At 38.6% G+C, this 19,911-nt stretch overlaps 1 protein-coding gene across 5 annotated transcripts in view; it reads right to left on the reverse strand.

Moving 5' to 3' along the window:
* The window catches only part of RTN1 (reticulon 1), a 266,323-nt gene extending 255,489 nt beyond the window's left edge, over positions 1-10,834 (reverse strand). Inside the window, exons 1-3 of one of the 5 annotated variants that reach the window (XM_072629360.1) lie at positions 10,623-10,834; positions 10,318-10,453; positions 741-847 (exon numbers count right to left, since the gene is read on the reverse strand). In XM_072629360.1, the coding sequence (XP_072485461.1) occupies positions 741-762 (22 nt within the window). In that variant the 5' untranslated portion in view covers positions 763-847; positions 10,318-10,453; positions 10,623-10,834. Of the gene's footprint in view, positions 1-740; positions 848-10,317 lie in introns of all 5 variants that reach the window. The other 4 variants (XM_072629359.1, XM_072629361.1, XM_072629363.1 and 1 more) reach the window with 4 other exon arrangements.
* Between the last annotated feature and the right edge of the window lie 9,077 nt (positions 10,835-19,911).

Genomic DNA, 19,911 nt, shown 5'->3' on the forward strand with positions numbered 1-19,911 from the left:
TCCTTGAGGGGAAGACTGTCATTTTTTTTTCATCTTTGTATGTATCTCCAGGGCCTACCACTGTACCTAGTAGTAGTAAACTAATAAATATTTGTAGAATTGAACTGCATTAGCTCTAAATTCTTTTTCCCTGTCACTGCTTTTGTAAGCACCCTTCTTATCCAGACATTATGGAACATAACATTATAACATTATTAACATTATAAGCCCAAGTACCAGGGAGGCTGAAGCTGGTGGGTCTCTTGAGCTTGGAAGTTCTGAGATGCTATACAAATGTAGTGTCTGAACTGTTTGTTATCCATATGATGAGTCCCTGAGAGTAGGAAAACTCTTAGGTTCCTTAAGGAGGTATAAACTGACCCAGCTCAAAAGCAGAACAAAGTCAAAGTTGGCATGCTAATGAGAAGTGTGACCAGGACTATAAGTGATCCAGGCACTTCCAGCCCAGACAAGTTGGGTGGACCCAGTCTTAAAAAATCAACAAACAAACAAATATACATTCCTATTACTTTGCCAACTTCCAGATCCAGGGGGAAACCACAATTAATCCTTATTGACCCCAGCCTCTCCTTGATAAGATTTCAAAAACTTAAGCAATTGTTTGTTTTTCCCAGAATTGTATAATGGACAATGATTCCTACAATGGAGATACTTAGATTTCCCAGAGTTTGTTGCAAATTAACAGGAGAGGTAGAAATAACATTTATTTTGACTCCTATTCCATTACCACTAAAGCTTACCTGCCACTCTAATATACATCATTCTTCTTTATAAAAAATATTTTAACACATGCCAGAATCTTCAATTCAACTGAACAGTATGTGTTGAGCACTTATTGTGCTAGGCACTGAGGAAGACACAAGAAAAATATAAGATACACTCTCTGTCCTCAAGGAGCTACAACTTGGTATGATATTTTAAGCATAAACCTCATCAAAGATTGAAACTATTAAATTAAAAGGTTCATATTAAATATAGTTCATGAGACAGTCAACTATATATGATTTTATGATGAGTAATACACTAGAGTAAGAGAAAAAGGTGAATAGGAGGCAAGAAAGGATATATTTTCTGTGAAACATTTAAGAGTTCATAAGTTATTAGGGCATTCTAGGATAGGTCACTGCCCCCTGGCTATTTTGGAAACCATTCTTCAGCTTCCATAAGAGAGAAAAAAAGAAAAGTGGGGAGGGTAAAAAAGTGTGAGATTAGAAACAGGAATAAAGATCAAGATGGAGATGGATAAGATGGGCAGAGATGTAAAGAGAAAGACAGAAAAACAGAGCCAGAAACTGAGTTACAGATGGCATGTGGCCAATTTCTGCCATCTTTGAGTTATCCAACTAAGGCTGACAGAATCATGAGGATTAATAGTACTGCATAGACTATTAGGATGTTAATAATAATTTGCAAATAGATAGTTGACTATAATTTCAAATAAATATACTAAAGAAATCTTCACATTTGAGACTTCCCATCTGGAAGTTAGCTGTAGTTTTGTGAATACTGTTCCTGATTTCATTCGTTTATTACTTTTCTTCAAGATACATACCTAAGTGATGCTGCCATCTAAAGCTGGAATTATTGTGTCCTTCATGTGGATAGAAATATCTTTCTTTCTGTATATCCCTAGTTAAAATGGCAACAGCATTTTAGCGCACTGTGGTGAATAGAGTACTGGATTTGGAGTCAGAAGAGATGAATTTAAATGAGACAGTGCAATTGCTTATATTTTCTCAGACTCAACTGCAAATTAACACACGGAGGAATTTTTTTTTTTATTTTGACTCCTACCTACTTAGTCTTCTACTTACCATCTGTGTAATCTTGGTGAACTTGCTTAATATTTCTATACCTCAATTTTCTCATATATACAATAAGGGGGATTTGAACAAGATGAGCTCTAAGATCTCTTAGAGTTGTAAATCCTAAAATTTTATAATCAAAGAATGTGTCATTTAGTGATTTTTGTTGTTCAGTCATTTTCAGTTATGTCCAACTCTTTGTGATTCCCTTTTTGGGATTTTCTTGGCAAAGTTACTGGAGGGTTTTCCTATTTTCTTCTCTAGATCACTTTACAGATGAGGAAACTGAGGCAAAGAGGGTTAAGTGACTTGCCCAGTGTCACACAGCTAGTAAGTGTCTAAGGCTAGATTGGAACTCAAGTTGCTGAGTCTTCCTAATTCCAAGCCCAGCACTCTATCCACTATACCACCTAGCTGCCCAGTCATTTGGTATATGCTGGCCCTCGTTTTAATAGCAGAAAACAAAGCAATTTTTTTAATGACTGCAATTTAAAGCTAGGAAGAATCTTCTGATGCAACAGTCTTCTGATGCAACAGCCCACTCAGTACAGAGATTCTTTCTACCACATCTCTAAGAGATGGCCCTTCAGCCTTTGTTTGTTCCCAAATAGAGAATCCTACTTCAGGAAGCAACCTGTAACACTATTGGACAGCTCTTGCTGTCAGAAGGATTTTCCTCATACAGAGTTAAAGTATGTCATCCATTAGCTTGCGCCTCTTTGTCCTAGCTCTTCCACTTGGAATAAAATGAAATAGGTCTACACCCTCTTTCTTTTTCTCTCTCTTTTACTGATGCTTTGTGTTGGTTGGTTTTGTTTTGTAATCATGGTCAGTTCTCTATACATAACCACCTGTAACAAACAAGTGAAAAACAAAAACAAATAAACAGCAATGGCCAGCAAAGCATTGAAAAAATTATATCTATCAACATAGATCAGCTCTGGCACCAACAATGCTCAATACCTACTTTTCTACCAAGGAGAGGGATTTGTATTATATCCTTGGCTCTTCAGAATCAAGTTTTACACCCTATTTCATATAATTTAATTTCAAACCAATATTTCAACAAGCAAGTATATATTAAATACCTGCTGTATACAAGCCACAGTTCAACAAGCATATGTTAAATGCTTACTATGTACAAATCACTGTATAGGTTTTGGAGACAGAGACAAAAACAAAACAATTCCTGGCCCTCAAGTAACTTAAACTCTATTGGATATTTGTTTAACAGCTCTTGTAATATTTAAAGATATCTATCATGTTGCTCTTAATCTTTTATTCTTTAGACTAAACATTCTCGATTTCTTCAAAGCATCCCTCAGATGCCTCATGTTCAAGATGCACCCTTTTCTTCATCCTCCATGTTGTCAATGTCTTTCTAAAATATACTGTAGATAAAGTAGTGTCCGGTGTGAACTTTGGAGTTAGGGGTTGGTGTCAATTCAAATTATTCTGATTGACAAGGTTAAGGGAAAACCCATCTTATTTCCCTGTTTATATTTGTTGTGCAGCAACAAATATGTGAAGAAGTTAGTTACAGAAATATTGAAATAACATGGGTGGAGTACCATAAACTCACCACATAATAAAATTTCATGATTGAAAGGAAGGCTATGTTTGGTAGTTAGGTGGCACAGTGTATATTTTGGATTTGGAATTAAAAAAGATCTGAGTTAAAATCCTGCCTTAGGTAGTAACTCTATGACCCTGGGCAAGTCACTTACACTCTTTCCTCAGAGCTAGTTGGTTGCCATCAGGTAATGTGCAGAAAGTAATTTGCAAATTTTAAATGTCAATTATTAATAATACCATTATTATGATTGTGCTTATGAATCAATAAACTCAACCCTAAGACTCCATGTGAGCAGAATCACAAAATCACTTTGGGTGTATTCTGAAAAGAAGAGAGCATTCCCATTAGAGACCATGAGGAAAATGAAAGTAGGTTTCCAGCCTAAGGAAGTCTTTAATGAAGACAGGATAGACACACAGATAGAGCTCAGCAACCTCCTTCCTTTGCATTAACATCAAATCATTAACCAAAATCTTGGCTACAGGTATTCAACCAGCACAAATCTATCTAGCAGGGCTATTATCCAGATATTTCTCCATTTTTATCCTAAAAAGACATGAGAAAAAACTTAGTCTAATGCCTTGCTAGAGTCAAAAACTATTACGTAAATGGAATTCTCCTGACTAGTTAAGAGACAATTAAAAAAAAAAACCGGGAAGTTTGGCATAAATCTTTCCTAGTGAAGACATGATTACTAGTAGTGATTACCTCATTTTTTTCTAAGTGCCCACTGCCCATCTGTTAAGTAAAAGTCTAGAATTTTGCCCATGATCAACATCAAGCATCATTTTGCAGTTTCAGAAATCTACCCTTTTTGTTTTCCTTTTTGAAACTTGGTATATAACATTTGCCTATTTCTTTTTTTTATGAAGTCCATCTAATTCTCTATGATTCTTAAAAGACCCATAACTTGAAAAAATAAGAAGAACAAAGCCTAGCACAACTGTCCAAAGTAAGATGACATGCTTTGATCCCTGTATTGAAGGTCTTCGACTGGTCAAATAGCACTTGTACAGGTTGTTGTAGATGGTATTTCTACTTATGAATTGGTTGGGCTTGATACAGTGGAAAGAATGCTAGTAGTCAGAGAACCTACATTCAAATATTTCCTTTGGTATTGGGCAGTGAATCTAGTGCTAAGTCTGGAGTCAGGAAGACTAGCTCCCTGAGTTCAAATCTGGCCTCACACACTAGCTGTGTGACCCTGGGAGGGTCACTTTCTTCATCTGTAAAACGAGTTGGTGAAGGAAATAGTAAACCACTCTAGTTTCTTTGTCAAGAAAACCTCAAAAGGGTCATAAAGAACCAAACAACAAAACCTGCTATTTTTGTAACCTGGAGTAAGGCACTTAACATAGCAGGGCTTTGGTTTCCTTATCTGTTAAATAATGGGGTTGAACTCAATAACCTATGATGGCCTTTCCAACTCTGCGATTCTCTGACACCATTGGATTCTGTGAAGTAATAAAACATAGTTCTAACCCTCAAAGAGCTTATTATTTAGTTGCTATTCAAAAACAACTGCTTGGAAATAGGGAATATAAGTTTTTTTTAAATGATGGCAATGACTATATGCAAAGCATCCTGACCCATGTAATCTAGTTTAAAAAGTTAGATCTAAGCATTTTGAAAAGTTCACTAATAGAACAAGGCAGTGTAACTCTAGAAGAGTTATTTTTACCTGTTATGGCATATAAGTTGCAGAGAAAGCATTGATCTGCTTGGAGCTCCCTACATTGACAAAATTACAAATTCCTGGCATTGATAAATGATCAACTTTTCTCTTTACCTATCTAGATATAACCTCACTGGTCTCTTCTGCATCCTTATTATATATTCCCTTTGAAGAATTTTTAAGTATAAGGTAAAGAATTACAAGACTACAAAATTGTTACTCATAATCTCTGTGGAATATTATGAAATATATCTTTGCTTTGTGGTTAACAAATCTAATGTATTAGAGCCTGCATATAGTTTACTACATATTCCTTTGGCAGCAGACCTTTTTGTTGTTTTGTCAGTTGTTTCAGTCATATCTGACTCTTCGTGACTCTTTTTGGGTATTTTTTGCAATGATACAGGAATGGTTTGACATTTCCTTCTCCAGCTCATTTTACAGATGAGGAAACTAAGGCAAACAGGGATAAGTGACTTGCCCAGGGTCATACAATGACCTCAGTTTCTATGGCCAGATTTGACTCAGAAACATGAGTCTTCCTGATTCCAAACCCAGTGTTCTATCCATTGCACCATCTAGTTGCCCCAACAGAACTTTTTACACAATGATTAAGAAATTTCAGAAAGAGCAAACAGGCTTTATTTTTGTCATATTGTTCTGTTTCTGCCTCTACAATAGCTTTAGCATATGTTCCTCTCTTTAGCCATAACTCTAGTTTAGTACCTCATCATGCCTCAACTGGATAACTGCGATGTCCTCCTAATTGATCTCCCTACTTCAAGCCTCGCCCTATTCCAATCCATTTTTCAGTACAGCTGTCAAAGTGTTATTCCTTAAGCACAGGTCTAACCGGGTCACTCTCTTACTCAATAAATTGTACTGGTTCCTTTTTTCTGGATAAAAAAATAATTTCTTGTTTTTAAAGCCCCTCACAACCTGGCCCCAGCTTATCTTTCTAATATCATTACTCACTCCCCTTACCACATCTCTTTCCCCAAGACAGAACTCTCTCTCTTCTGTTTCAGTGCCCTTGTACAGGCTACCCAACTAGCCTGTTAAACATAAAGAATTATCCCCAGGTCCACAGCAGTTGGTATACTCCCTTTCCAGAAGGAGCCTCTCTACTTTGGACACCAGCAGGAGGTCTGGATTGGGATCAATCCTTGGGATCTTAGCCTTTATGGCTCCCTTTTCTCTCACTCTTTGACTTCTTAAACTCCCACATCATCACCTGAGGATAAATTATTAAAGTTTAGCCTAGGTTCATTGCTTAGAGTTTTCCCCTAAAAGGTCCTCAATGTACAATAAGAATCAGGCATGGAATAGGCATTTATTTCCTACTCACAAAAGGAATAATAAACACATAACACTTACAGACCTACTCTTGAAAAAGAAAAGATAAAACAGTATTCAGTATCTTAACTTATAACTGCTGTTAATGTTAGAAGGCTGACTCAAATCTCAACAGAACATAAAGTAGTTTGTGGGATTGTTGATCAGGCATTTTACATTTCATTTAGGCTGCATTGTACAAACAACTCCCAGTATATCTGCTAGTAAAATGACCAAGCTCGGTTCAGTCCTCTTGCCAATCTTCCCCAAGGCAAAAGCTTCCCCTAGCACTAGTCAGATCCATATTGTGCCCACTGGACCTTATAAGCCTGGACACGTTCACCTCATAGCTAATGCTCAATCATTTCTCAGGAAAGGAAACACAAAGAAGAAAAGGCTGCCAGTGGTTCAGTCACGAACTTACCTAGATGAGTCCGGGCTCCATGTAGGAGCAGTGATGAGAGGAGGGGAAAAAGCCCACACCTGGCCCAGCCCATATTCATCATAGGGATTCTAGAGATAATGCACTACTTGCCACAAGGAAAAAGTTGAGGTCATCTCTTCTTTTAATTGTTAACTGCCAATGTATAAACTGATAGTGTCCCAGGGTCGGAGAGAATCAAAGAAACACTTGGGGTTTGCTGTATCATAAAAAATTTCAACTCTCTTTAGCACTGGGACAACACATAGCCAAAAGCAGGCCCCACATGGTAGAGCATAAAAAGGAAAGGCAATTCTGAATATGCTCTGTGGGATGGTACTCATTACACCTGATGCCTCCCCATCTCTGTCTTATAGGTTCCTTCCTTCCTTCACAACTTAGTTTACGTACACCACCATCTACTCAAAATCTTTCCTAACCTTCCCACCCCCAACTACTAGTGCCTTCCTTCTCTAATTTGCTTGTATTTAATTACATTGTATTTTATTTTTATTCAGCATATGTTTTTTCTTCATATCCTTATATATGTACATGTTATCTCCCTCAATAGCATAGAAGACAGAATAGTCTGTTAAGCATTTGTCTTTGTATCTCCAGCACCTAGCATAATGCCCAGGAAGTAGCAGGCACTTAACAAGATGTTTGTTGATTGACTGATTAGTTAATGTGAAAGATTTTATGTTTATTTCAGTTTAATCAAAAAGAAAGATTTGAACTAAAATATCTAACAACAAAGTGCTGGGTTTTTTTGTGTGAGGTTACTTTAATGATATTAAAACATACATTCATTCTAGCAGATAAATGACGTCAGTCTGAACAATATTTTTGGAAATGTTTCTTAGGAAACTTTAATTAACACCAATGTATAAAAATAAATAACAGAATTTTTGTCCAGGTGGCATGGCCTCTTCTTCAGAAAACAGAATTCTTAAGCTCTAAAATATGCCTCACAAGTTAATCCTTATGGAGGGGGGAGATGGCAATCTGTTTACAACATTGTTTCTCCAAAGCCTAAGTCAATTTTTAATTTGAATAGAGTCCCAAAGGGCACGGTTCCTAACAAATGAGGTGAACAACATTTTCCTCTCCTTGCCTAGAGAGGGAGAGAGATATAGTAACATGTTCAATATGGCCCAAATTTTGTTTGGAAATTTCAAAGTCTAGTTATAAACTTCTATGTCATTTGCTAGCATTTGGGTATTTTATGGTAGTCCATGGGCACCATGTTTATTTCATTAAGAAATACAAGAATTTTTTTAAAAAAATATTCAGCTCGCATGAGAGAAATATCTGCAACAGATGAAAATAATTCAAAATAGGGGCAGACTACATGAAAACTATGCTCCCTTTACTCCATTTCATCATTTTTAACTTCTTTAGTGCTTTTGATACCCCAACATATTGAATGAAGAAAAGGGAGGAGAGATAACAGAATGGTATAAGTACTGATTACAAACTTCCTTTCCCTGGAATTTCATCGTTAGAACATTTATTTGTTCTAAATAAAATGGGGATAATTTTCCTCTAAAAAACGATATTATCATTACACTAAAGATTCTGAGTCTGTTCCAACTACAACTAATAATCATAACAAAAGCTATCTTCCTTTGTATGACAAAAAAACCCTGCAATCCATGATCCTGCTGTTCTACAGTCATTTATTATACTTTTTTTCTACTATTTTATCAGTTGGAGAGGGAGTTTTCAGAGGCATACAAGGAAAGGAGTCTGATGGATTGCCTTTATTAGGATTAATCCTCTTCTACTTTAAAACAGTCACTGAAGGCTGCTTGATAGAGTAGATAAAGCACTGGTTTCGGAGACACACTTCAGATGCTTTCTGTTGTATGACCTTGGACAAGTCACTTCCTGGGCCTCAGTTTCCTCGACTGTAAACTGAAGGACTGTAAATCTGAAGATTCTTTCTAGCTCTATGATTTATTCTGCTCCTATAGTCTTTGTTCTTATCGAGTTGTAACATTCTACTTTTTTTTGTTCTTACTCCTAGAATAAAACACAAGTATAGTTCTACCCTTGTCTCCAACCATTTCCAATTTTCCGACTTCTTTGTGCAAAAAATGCCCAAGAAACTCCATCCTTCAAGAACTAGAACATCATATTAAAGGGATTCTCACCTCAACAACTAGCTTACTTGTTACTTGTTTAGAGAGGTGGGGTGAGGAGGTGGACCTGGCAGGTGTAACAGAGCCCTCTCCTCGCCTTCCTGGTTTCCTTCCCTTCTCCTTTCCTCATTTTCTCCCGACTCCCCCTCCCCAATGGACAGTTCATGTTTCACCACCTGCTCCAGAGACCAACCAATAAACAGTCCACTATCATCTTTTCCCAATGCAACCAACCCTCCCACCACTATCAGGTTCCCTTGTATTGAAAAGCGACATTTCCAAAAACTGTGCAACTCTCGTCCCACCCCATCCCTTTCTCTCTCTCTCACGATACTACTGAATTCGTAATGGTCTGCATCAGGATAACATCCATATTGGGCGCACAATTCACAGCACCACCTACCCCCGCCTCTAGAAACGCAGCTCTGACTCCTACCCTGCTGCTCCCCAAAACGCCTCACTTCCAGCCAAGTGATAGCACCTGATTCACAGGTTCAACGACTAAGCAAAAAGATCGATGTTCTGGGCAAGTGTCTGATGCTTAGGTACCATAGCAAAGGGGAACCCGTCTCAAGGTGGCAAGCCAAATATGCTGCCTCTGGTCCTAGCTGCTCTGGAGCCAAGCTTCACTTATTTCTTACTCGGACCACAAAAAATCCTTACCAAGGTGTGCACTCAACTTGTGCATCTGAAGTTTTAATAAACATCTCGACGGAATGAAGGCACTAGTGTCCCGCAGGGAAAGGAAATAAGTTCAGGGCGGGGACTCCTGGCTCCCAAGACCTCCCTTTCTAATAGATCAGAACAAGAAAAACGTTAGGAATTAGATGGGATCGTCAGAGGGGCGTAGAAAGAAGAAACAGCCAAGTGGGGAAGAAGAGGAATGATCGCATCCCTTTCCTGAATCAACCCTGAGAACAACTGTAAAGGAGCTGAGGGCCTCGGTCCGCCGCTTTGTTGTTCTAGTCCCTTGTTGCTAGCGCCCACGCTGCGTGGAAACACGCCCTAAAAAAATTATCTCAGGGAGCTAAACTAGAAGCCCCCTACCCCTAAGGAGAGAAGAAACTTGAGCCGGAGGCGCAAGCTAAAGCTGTTTCTGAGGCTCTGAGCCTAGGAGGCCAATTATATACACATTTTTTTTCCAAAGGAGGATCAAAATTTTTTTATTTCTTATATTTATTTGCACTTATACAATCATTTTTCTTTTTAGTCTAGTACTATTTCCAAATGCTCGCCGCAATCAAAGAAGTGGAGGAAAAGGAGTCTGCAGTGGAGGAAGGCAGAGGTGGGAGAGTGGGGTTGGAGAGGTAGCAATAAGAATCTACGCAGATTTGTAGAGCATCTAGGCACCTCGCCTTTACCTGTGGATGCAGTCTCCATGGCAACGGGAGGGTGTTTCTCCTCTTGGCGATCTTTGCCTGAGCCCAATTCTTGCTGCTGCGCCCCTTCTCCAACGCTTTCTCCCCCGCTCCGGCAAGTCTCCCCTGCCGGGTATTGCTGCTGAGGGAGCGACGGTGGCCGGTGAAACCCTTTCATCGTCACCGTTTCCTCCTCCTCCTCCTCCCTCCCATCCCCGAACCACTGTGACCCAGAGCCAGACAGAAGCAGCAGCTCGTCTTTTTGATCCGGCGGCACAGACATGGCTCTGCTGGACTCCGTGACTCACTTGTCTCTTATAGGTAGAAGAGGCTACTCTGGCTAAGAGGCAGTGGCGGGCTGGATGATTCTCTGATGCTGCTTGTATAAGGGACTTTGGGAGGCTGCAGTATCACACAGCCGCTGCTGCTGCCGCTGCCACGCTGCTCCTCCTCTTCCCCCTCCTCCTCCTTCTCTTTTTTTCCTCCTAGTCCTGCTGCTGTTACCGCTACCGCTCCTCCTCCTGCCGCGGCTGCTGACTCGCTACTACAGAACCTATTATTACGCAGGTGAAAATGGCTTGCTTCCTTGGAGTGTTTCAAAGCTCACGCCAGCCTTCGGCTCAAACAGGCCGGATTAGGGAAAGCCTGACTGGTCTACTTAAATGTTTTTCATTTGGGGAAAGGATGGAATGTGACTATGAAGAACAAAATCCCGAGAGCCCCACACCACCCCCCTGAAGTATCTTCAGGCTACCGACCTCTTAGCTAACACCTGAACCTTGAGTGATGTCTAGGGACCAAAAGTACAAATGAGAGAAATGGAGATGCCAAGGCCATGGACCCTGAAGCTAGATAGAACAGGATATCACATCACTGATGTGATGTCCTGTGTCAGCTGCTTAAAAACCTTAAAGATAGGGTAGAAGTGGAATACTGGTTATATTAGCTTTCAGACTGCAGATAGAAGAACCAGTATATTCCAGGATTACTTTATGGATGTGCTCTGATGTTTACAATTCAGATCTGACCAAGTGAGGCAGTCTGCTGAATTAAAGAGTGTTAGTTCCAACCTCTTACTTACTCTAAGGCCTTCAACAAGTATTTACTATTTGCTTCTGGACTTGTGTGCTAGGTACTGTGGGTACTAAAACAAAAACAAAAATAGTCCCCTAGTCCCTTCCTTAAAAGAACTTACATTCTCTGGGGGCGAATTATTTTCATCTTTATTGTTATTATATAATAGTTCTGTACTTACAGCTTGTTCATGCACTGGAAGTGCATAATATAGATTCAGGTATAATAAGAAAACATTTGATAACAACTTAGAAAATTTTTTCTTTATTTAAAACATACCAACAACACAAAAATGTCAAGAACAATTGATATAAAGTATAGTACTTTTCTTCCTTTAAAACCCATGGTTAACTAGCTTTAAATCCATGATCATCTTTTCTAACAGAACTCAGTGTGACTTCCACATTAAAAAGTAACTTGAACCAAGATATCTCATAAATTAGAGAGATAGACTAGACAGACAGATGGACAAACAGATGATAGATAGATAGATATCAAGTTATATTGTTCCCACCCCCACACTATAAGTACTCCATCTTATGGAATGTTTCTTAAATGATACTGAAATATTATTAAAGTCAATGGGTATAAAATTCTTTACATACAATAAGGAAACATAGAGAGGGGCCTATAGGCTTTGAACTTGAATCTGAAGGTCAAACTGAACCAGATAAAGAAGGCAATACCTTCAAATAATTTGATCTCTTCCAGGCAAGACATATTGAACATAGATATCAAAGAGAAGGGTGTGGATAAATAGACTTACTAGCATCCTGAAATCAAAGTTGAATGAGGACACTTAAAGCAATTAACAACTACACTAAGCCAGTTTTAATGCGCTCTTTTTGAACTATAAAATGGACCATAACTTTTTAAAACTATCAAAACAAAAGCTTGTACAATATTAATGAAACACGAGGCGTATCATGATAATGCAGCTATGAAAAGATGCACCTTTCTTTGTCAAAAAGGAAGAAGGATTGATAGACATTGATGGAATGTGATAAGCAGATCAAAGACCTAATGAAATATTTTCAGAACGGATATCATATCATTGAGCAATAGTGATGGTTGGTAATAGGCATACATTATTAGATTATTTGAGCACGAAGAACAGTGATTTATCTTCAGAGGAAGTCTATGAAACAACTATGATCTAAAAGTGGGATGAAAAAGCCTTCCACTGAAGACGTCTTCATGAAATCAGCTAACAAAATGCAAAGAAAAAATGACTGTCATGTGAACTTATTTTTGATAATGGAGTAGTTAGTCACTGTTATCATAGACCAAACTGCTGCTCACAATGACCCAGACATAACTCTGATCCATAAAAACTTCAGGACATTTTAAACATGTGTCACTATACTAAATATTGTGATCTTAAGGCTACATGAAATAAAAAGCTTTCACACTATAGAGAACTAGCAGAGGAGAGTAACATCATGTGAGAACAGAATAAGGTGAAAGCCATCCCTACTGTCCTTTCTACTACTGGAGTTGTACAGAGGATACTTTCAATGAGCCTACAAAATATATAGTTATACCTTAATACTTTATTTAACCACAACAAAAGTTATTTTATCCACCTGTGTAAGAGACTAATAGCAGAATAGAGACTTCTCCTGGAACCATTTCAAGTTGTACCCCACTTGAAAAGATGAGAACAAGATAATACCACAAGACAACAACTGGCCAACCAGTGTCAGACAATCACAAAAATTATCTTCATTCATAATCCTAAAGTAAATGAAATAGATTAAATTCTCAATAAATTGAGAAGATATTAAAACCTGAGAGGGAAATTTGAAGAACCTCAGGTCAAGAAGTTCATTGAGTTGTGGTTAGCCTCAGAATAGGAGAGGAGACAAAAGGAGAAGCAAAGGTGCAGGGCACCTCTAGTGGTGGCAGGTCTTCCTGCAGCCTGGAAGGCTTCTGGGACATACTGCCTAAAGTAGCTTAGTGGTTAAGGTAAAAGCAAAGAGGGAAAGGATATCTACCCCTAGTGGTGGCAGATACTGGGACATCATCATATACAGAAACCAATACACAGACAAACCCACAACTGACTAAACAACAGTGATGTATAAAAATTTAAGAACACTTCAAATTGATGTCCTCATACTAAATACTCCAAACAACATTCAATGAAAAGCTTTCAAAATATAGATACTTAGAAGAAATTAAAACCACATAGAACCAAGCTGTTGTACATGTCATGAGTTGTTCCAAAGATGTTTTCAGTGAGGCTGTTGAAGATGAGCTAACATTTGTATTCAGTTACAAAAAGGCAACCATTTTTTGTACCCATACAAGAGTCTACAAAACATTAAATAGGAGAGAATAATAGAATCCTCTGGCTGACTAAATCCTTTGTAACCTTACATGTTCCTATCTTTCTAGTTTTCTTACACTTGCTCCCCACAAATACCATGTAATCTGTGATTCAGTGATATTGTCTTCCTTGCTATTCCTAGCACATAACACTCCATCTCCCAACTCAAAGCATTTTCTTTTTTTTTAATATATAATTTGTTTATTTTTCAGTTCTCAACATTCACTTCCACAAGAATTTAAATTCAAAATTTTCTCCCCATGTCTGCCCACCTCCCACCCCAGGACAGCTTGCACCCTATCCATCCCTTCTTTCAGTCTATCCTCCCTTCTATTACCCACTCTTCTTCCATCGCCCTTCCCCTCTATTTTCCTGTAAGGCAAAATAGATTTCTATACTCCATTGTCTATATATCTTAATTTCCAGTTGTATGGAACTCTCCACCCACTCTCATTGAGAAAACAAGCAATTCAATATAGGTCATACATGTGTAACAATGCAAAGCACTTCTACAATAGTTATGTTGTAAAAGAGTAACCACATTTCCTTCTGTCCTATCCTGCCCTCAATTTATTCCATTCTCTCCCTTGACCTGTCCTCCCACAATAGTGTTTCCTTCTGATTATCCCTTTCCCCAATTTGCTGTCCCTTCTATTATCTTCCCTCTCCTATCCCCTTCTCCCTTGCCTTCCTGCAGGATAAAATAGATTTCCATATCCAATTGAGTGTGTTATTTCTCCTTAAACCAAGTCCCATCAGAGTAAAGCCCACTTATTTCCTTTCATCTCCCCCACCTTCTCTTCCATTGTAAAAGCTCTTTCTGCCCTCTTTTATGTGAGATGATTTGCTACATTCTACCTCTTCCTTTCTCTTACTCCTAGTATATTCCATTCAACAGTAAATTTTATTTTTTTAGGTATTTTTCCTTCATATTCAGCTCACCCTGTGCCCTCTATCTATGTATATATGTATATATACATATATATGTACATACACAACACACCCATGTACATATACATACCTACACATATATAAAATGCACATGCATGCATACCCATACACACACACACACACACACATACACACACGCACACTCACACACACATATTCCCTCTAACTACCCCAATACTGAGAAAGGTCTCATGAATTACAAATAACATCTTTTCATGTAGGAATATAAACAGCTCAACTTTAAACTTTAATGAGTTCCTTAAGGCTTCTCTTTCCTGTTTACCTTTTCATGTTTCTCTTGATTCTTGTATGTGAAAGTCAAATTTTCCATTCAGCTCTGGTATTTTCAACAAGAACGCTTGGGAGTCCTCTATTTCATTGAAATTCCATTTTTTTCCCCTGAAGTGTTATACTCAGTTTTGCTGGGTAGGTGACTCTTGGTTTTAATCCTATCTCCTTTGACCTCTAGGATATCATATTCCAAGCCCTTAAATCCCTTAGTATAGGAGCTTCTAAATCCTGTGTTATCCTGATTGTATTTCCATAATTCTTGAATTCTTTCTTTCTGGTTGTTTGTAATATTTTTCTCCTTGACTTGGGAACTCTGGAATTTGGCTCCCATATTCCTAGGAGTTTTCCTTTGGGGATCTCTTTCAGGAGGTGATTGGTGAATTCTTTCCATTTCTATTTTACCCTCTGGGTCTAGAATATCAGGGCAGTTTTCTGTGATAATTTCTTGGAAGATGATGTCTAAGCTCTTTTTTGATCATGGTTTTCAGGTAGGCCAATAATTTTTAAATTATCTCTCCTGGATCTATTTTCCACTTCAGTGATTTTTCCAATGAGATATTTCACATTGTCTTCTATTTTTTCATTCTTTTGGTTTTGTTTTGTAATTTCTTGGTTTCTCATAAAGTCACTAGCTTCCACCTGCTTCATTCTAATTTTTAAAGAACTTTTTACTTCAGTGAGCTTTTGAACCTCCTTTTTCATTAGACCAATTCTCCTTTTAAAGCATTGTTCTCCTCATTGACTTTTTGGACCTCTTTTGCCATTTGGGTTAGTCTATTTTTAAAAGTGTTATTTTCTTCAGCATTTCTTTGGGTCTCCTTTAGCAAGCTGTTGACTTGCTTTTTATGATTTTCTTGCATCACTCTCATTTCTCTTCCCAATTTTTCCTCCACCTCTCTTACTTGATTTTCAAAATCCTTTTTGAGCTCTTCCATGGTTTGAGACCATTGCATATTTCTTTTGGAGGTTTTGGATGCAGAAGCCTTAACTTTGATGTCTTCCTCTGGTATGCTTTGTTCTTTCTCATCCGAAAGGATGGAAGAAAATATCTTTTCACCAAGAAAGTAATCTTCTGTAGTCTTATTTTTTTTCCCTTTTTTGGGCATTTTCCCAGTCAGTTACTTGACTTTTGAGTCCTTTGTCAAGTGGAAGGTATACTACTCAAGACTTCAGAGGTGTTTGTGCTGCTGTTCTCTGAGATATCTCTAGGGACCCGTAAGTTCTCAGTTCCTCCAAGGTGTCACAATCAAGGGAGAGAATTTTATTCTTCTCCTGGTCTGTGCTGTGGTCTGTGAGCAACCACAAGCATTCTTTACTGCCCTGAAACTGTGAGTAAGATTCCCTTTCCACAGCCACCATCTGCTCCACCACAGCAGTGCTCCTCCTCACCCCAGGACTACCACTCAGGGTTGAGACCCAGATCAGCTCCTCAATATCCCCAGGGTCTTTAGGTCAAGGACTTTGAAAGTGGATGCTGCTGATGCAGTGGCTTCTACCACCCTAGGGCCAGGACTGGGGCCAGACTGAGCCCCCTTCTCACCCAAGTGAAAGAACTTTCTTACTGACCTTTGAACTTTTGGCATTTGTGGGTTGAGAAATCTGGGAACCATAGCTGCTACCCATGGTTCTGCACCCTGAAGCCTGCTCCAGTCATGTCTGAGCTTCATGGCCCAGACTGGGCTGTGCTCTGCTCTGAGCCTGGTGTGATAGATCCTTCCTGTCAGGCTTCCAGGCTGTCTTGGGCTAGAAATCTCTTTCACTCTGTCATTTTGTGGTTTCTGTTGCTCTAGAATTTGTTTAGAGTCATTTTTACAGGGTTTTTTTTGGGCTATAGGAGTAGAGTTTGAGCAGGTTGATCCTTCTACTCCACCATTTCTGGCTCTTCCCCTTCAAAGCATTTTCAATGACTGTCTCTATGCCTAGAATGCTCTTCCTCCTTATCTTCTAACTCCTTCTAGTCTTCTGGTTTCCCTGGTTTTCTTCAAGTCTCAACTAATGTCCTACTTTCTACAAGAAACCTTTTCCCAGTCCTCCTTAATCATAATGCCTTCTCTCTGAGACTACTCCTAATTTATCCTTTTTATATTATTTTTTGTACTTAGTTGATTACTTGTTGTCTCCTCCATCTGACAGTGAGTTCTTTGAGTGCAGAGTTTTGTGTTTTTTTTTTATCTTCCTTGTATGTCTAACACTTAGTACAGTGCTTGGTTCATAGTGGACAAAAAAATGTTAGTTGACTGACTAATAGGAAGATAGTGACCAGTCTTCATACTACTTTCATAAATACAAGGTTATTATACATACACACCTATACATATATATATATATTTATCACAATATTTATTTAATATCTTTTTCATTTGTGTCTTGAGCATCCAGTGGGGTTCTTTTTTTCTGGCCATGCTTCCAGTAAATTTCATGACTTTGGACTTGATGTTGGGTTCTGTCACACTTTTGGAGGGAAGATTTAGGCTGATCCTATTGCTTCAGGGGGTTATATTTGGAGTTGTGTTATTCCAGGCTCTCAGGAATAACTGAGGATGGGGATCTATAAGCTTTCAGTGGTTCTGGTTCTGCTCCAAAGTGATCTGACCTAAGATAAAGCTGATTATTCCCTGGTCTGATATTTGTAAGTTCCTGACTTGAGTTTGGATCTGTGCAATAATAGATTTATGCTAGATTCCACCCTTATCAGTCAACTGGAAAGTTCTATTGACTCAGAGTGGCAGAATTATAGGCTCTTCTTTGGTCAGGACTTGCTCTGGGTATTCCTCTATAGGTTGGACTGAACATTAAAAGTGAGGTTCTGTTTTGTGCCTGAAGTCTGAGCCCCATTGTTGCTGCTAGCTTCTAAATTTGTTCCTTTTTCCTTATATTGCCCAGAGGTCTCTATCTGAAATGAGCACAGGTCTCCTTCTTACTCTACCTTGGATCTTTGATCTGGGACTGGGTAGCTGGCACCTGTTAACAGTACCCCAGGGTAGCTCTGGGAGAGTCCCAGTATAAGTTTGAAACTTTTTCTTAGTACTCCCTCTCACATGGAGTGCTCTGCCCAGAGTACTCCTGGCCTGATCTCTCTCCAGTGTCTGAAGACCTCCCTGTCTTTCTTCCTATGAAAAGTTGATTCATACGGACTCACTGTGATTCTTAGCAGATTTCCCCATCAGAATTCAGTCTGGTGAATTTTTGGATCTGTTAGGAAGAATTGCACTGCTTCCTAACACTCTCATCATGGGTTTGCCCTTCCCAGGCTTCCTTAAAGACTCATTTCAGTCATCACCTTCTGCAGGAAGACTTTTTCACTCCTTTTCTAGTTTCTTGTACCTTCCCCTCTGAGGTAATTTTATATATATAACAGTGTGCCCTTTTTAGATTTTGGTGATTTTTGTTGACTGAAATGGGCAGAGATAAGGACAAATTTAATACTTCAATATAAAAAAAAATACGAAAGCTACGCTGAGACAATGCACTTACCCAGGGCAAAGTCTGCCTCAGTGCCTTGTTTTTGAGATGCTCATTTCCATATTACTACCTGGAGAACTTAAGAGTTAGTAACTGGAAAACCCTGAAACTCAGAACTTTTTATGATTATTGGACAAATGTGTACTACTTAGGTAATGTAGGCTGGTTTGATGTGATTCACAGGGAGAGAAGACTACATATCTCTAGCATTTTCTCCTCCCCCTCTCCACCCCCACCCATTTCTTTTCCAAGGGAAAATTTAATTCCTTTCAGGAGGGGAAGCAGGTAGTTGGGATTAGAAGCTAGCCATACTGCTCTCCTCAGAGAAAGGGAGTACAAGGTTAGAATTATATCTATTTGCTCCCTTAATAAATTTTAATGTAGGGGACATTTTGCTTGAAACTTTAAGGTTTGAGCTAAACTCCTGATTATGATTTTTTAATGGGGAAAGGAAGACCGTGATCTATACATCCAAGATTTGACTCACTTCCCACCAAATACCACTTCCATAATGAACACACATAGCAAAAAGTCACTTACCAATGTTAATACCCACACAGAAATTAGAGAAAGTATACATACATACATATATACATATATACATACATATGTATCAGACAGTACAGATTGAAAGACCACTCCTATTGGGAGCAAGACATCTCAGCTCAATCAAGAGAGTCTCTTATTTCACCCAAGGGGATAATTCCCCAAAGTTCCTATTGTAGCAAGCTGTGGATAAGGACATGATGAAGAGTGATAGCTCCTCTCATGTTGACTTCTTTCCACAATGGATCCTTCTCTCCCTTCAGCAACCTGAAGAAAGATTGTCATCAAAGAGCTTTCTCTCTCAAAGCTGGAAGCTAGAAGAACTAGAAGAGACAATTATTTGCTGAAGGCTTTTTGTGTGAGGAGGATACACAAAGAAATGTGGTATACAACCATAAGCTATATACCTTGTCACACACAGGAAATAAATCCTTCACTAGTGGAAAAACAATAAAATTTCTATTAGCCAAATGTTTCATATCGAATTTCTGTGTCAGTAGATAGCTCAGGAAATTGGTAGCTTGATCATCAAAAGAAACAGTAAGTACTGAAGCACTTTTCTGTCTGTGTAACTCTTTAGAAAAGTGGTATTCATTCCACAGGGGAAAATAGTAGGGGAAAAAAAGATCCTGAATATTACCCATCTCACATCAAGTAGGGATAAGCAGTTACTACTAGGTTGAATGAACATTACTTTTGTGAATATAAAACAACTGAAATTCTATCTCACATTTTGCAAACAATCACTGTGTATAGTGTGCCATGATGCTCCCAAGGAGCAACCTTATTCAGAGGAAAAGTGGAACCTCACATTCACATGATATGATTTGAAAGACTTGGGAAAGAAATCCCTACCCAAAGAAAACAACTTCAGTTCACAATGACATCTGAATTCTTATAACTTGAGGTTTTTTCTAAATCCTCATTCCTTGTTAAAAATG

This window comes from Notamacropus eugenii, chromosome 1 (genome assembly GCF_028372415.1).
Source record: "Notamacropus eugenii isolate mMacEug1 chromosome 1, mMacEug1.pri_v2, whole genome shotgun sequence".
Classification (NCBI taxonomy): domain Eukaryota; kingdom Metazoa; phylum Chordata; class Mammalia; order Diprotodontia; family Macropodidae; genus Notamacropus; species Notamacropus eugenii.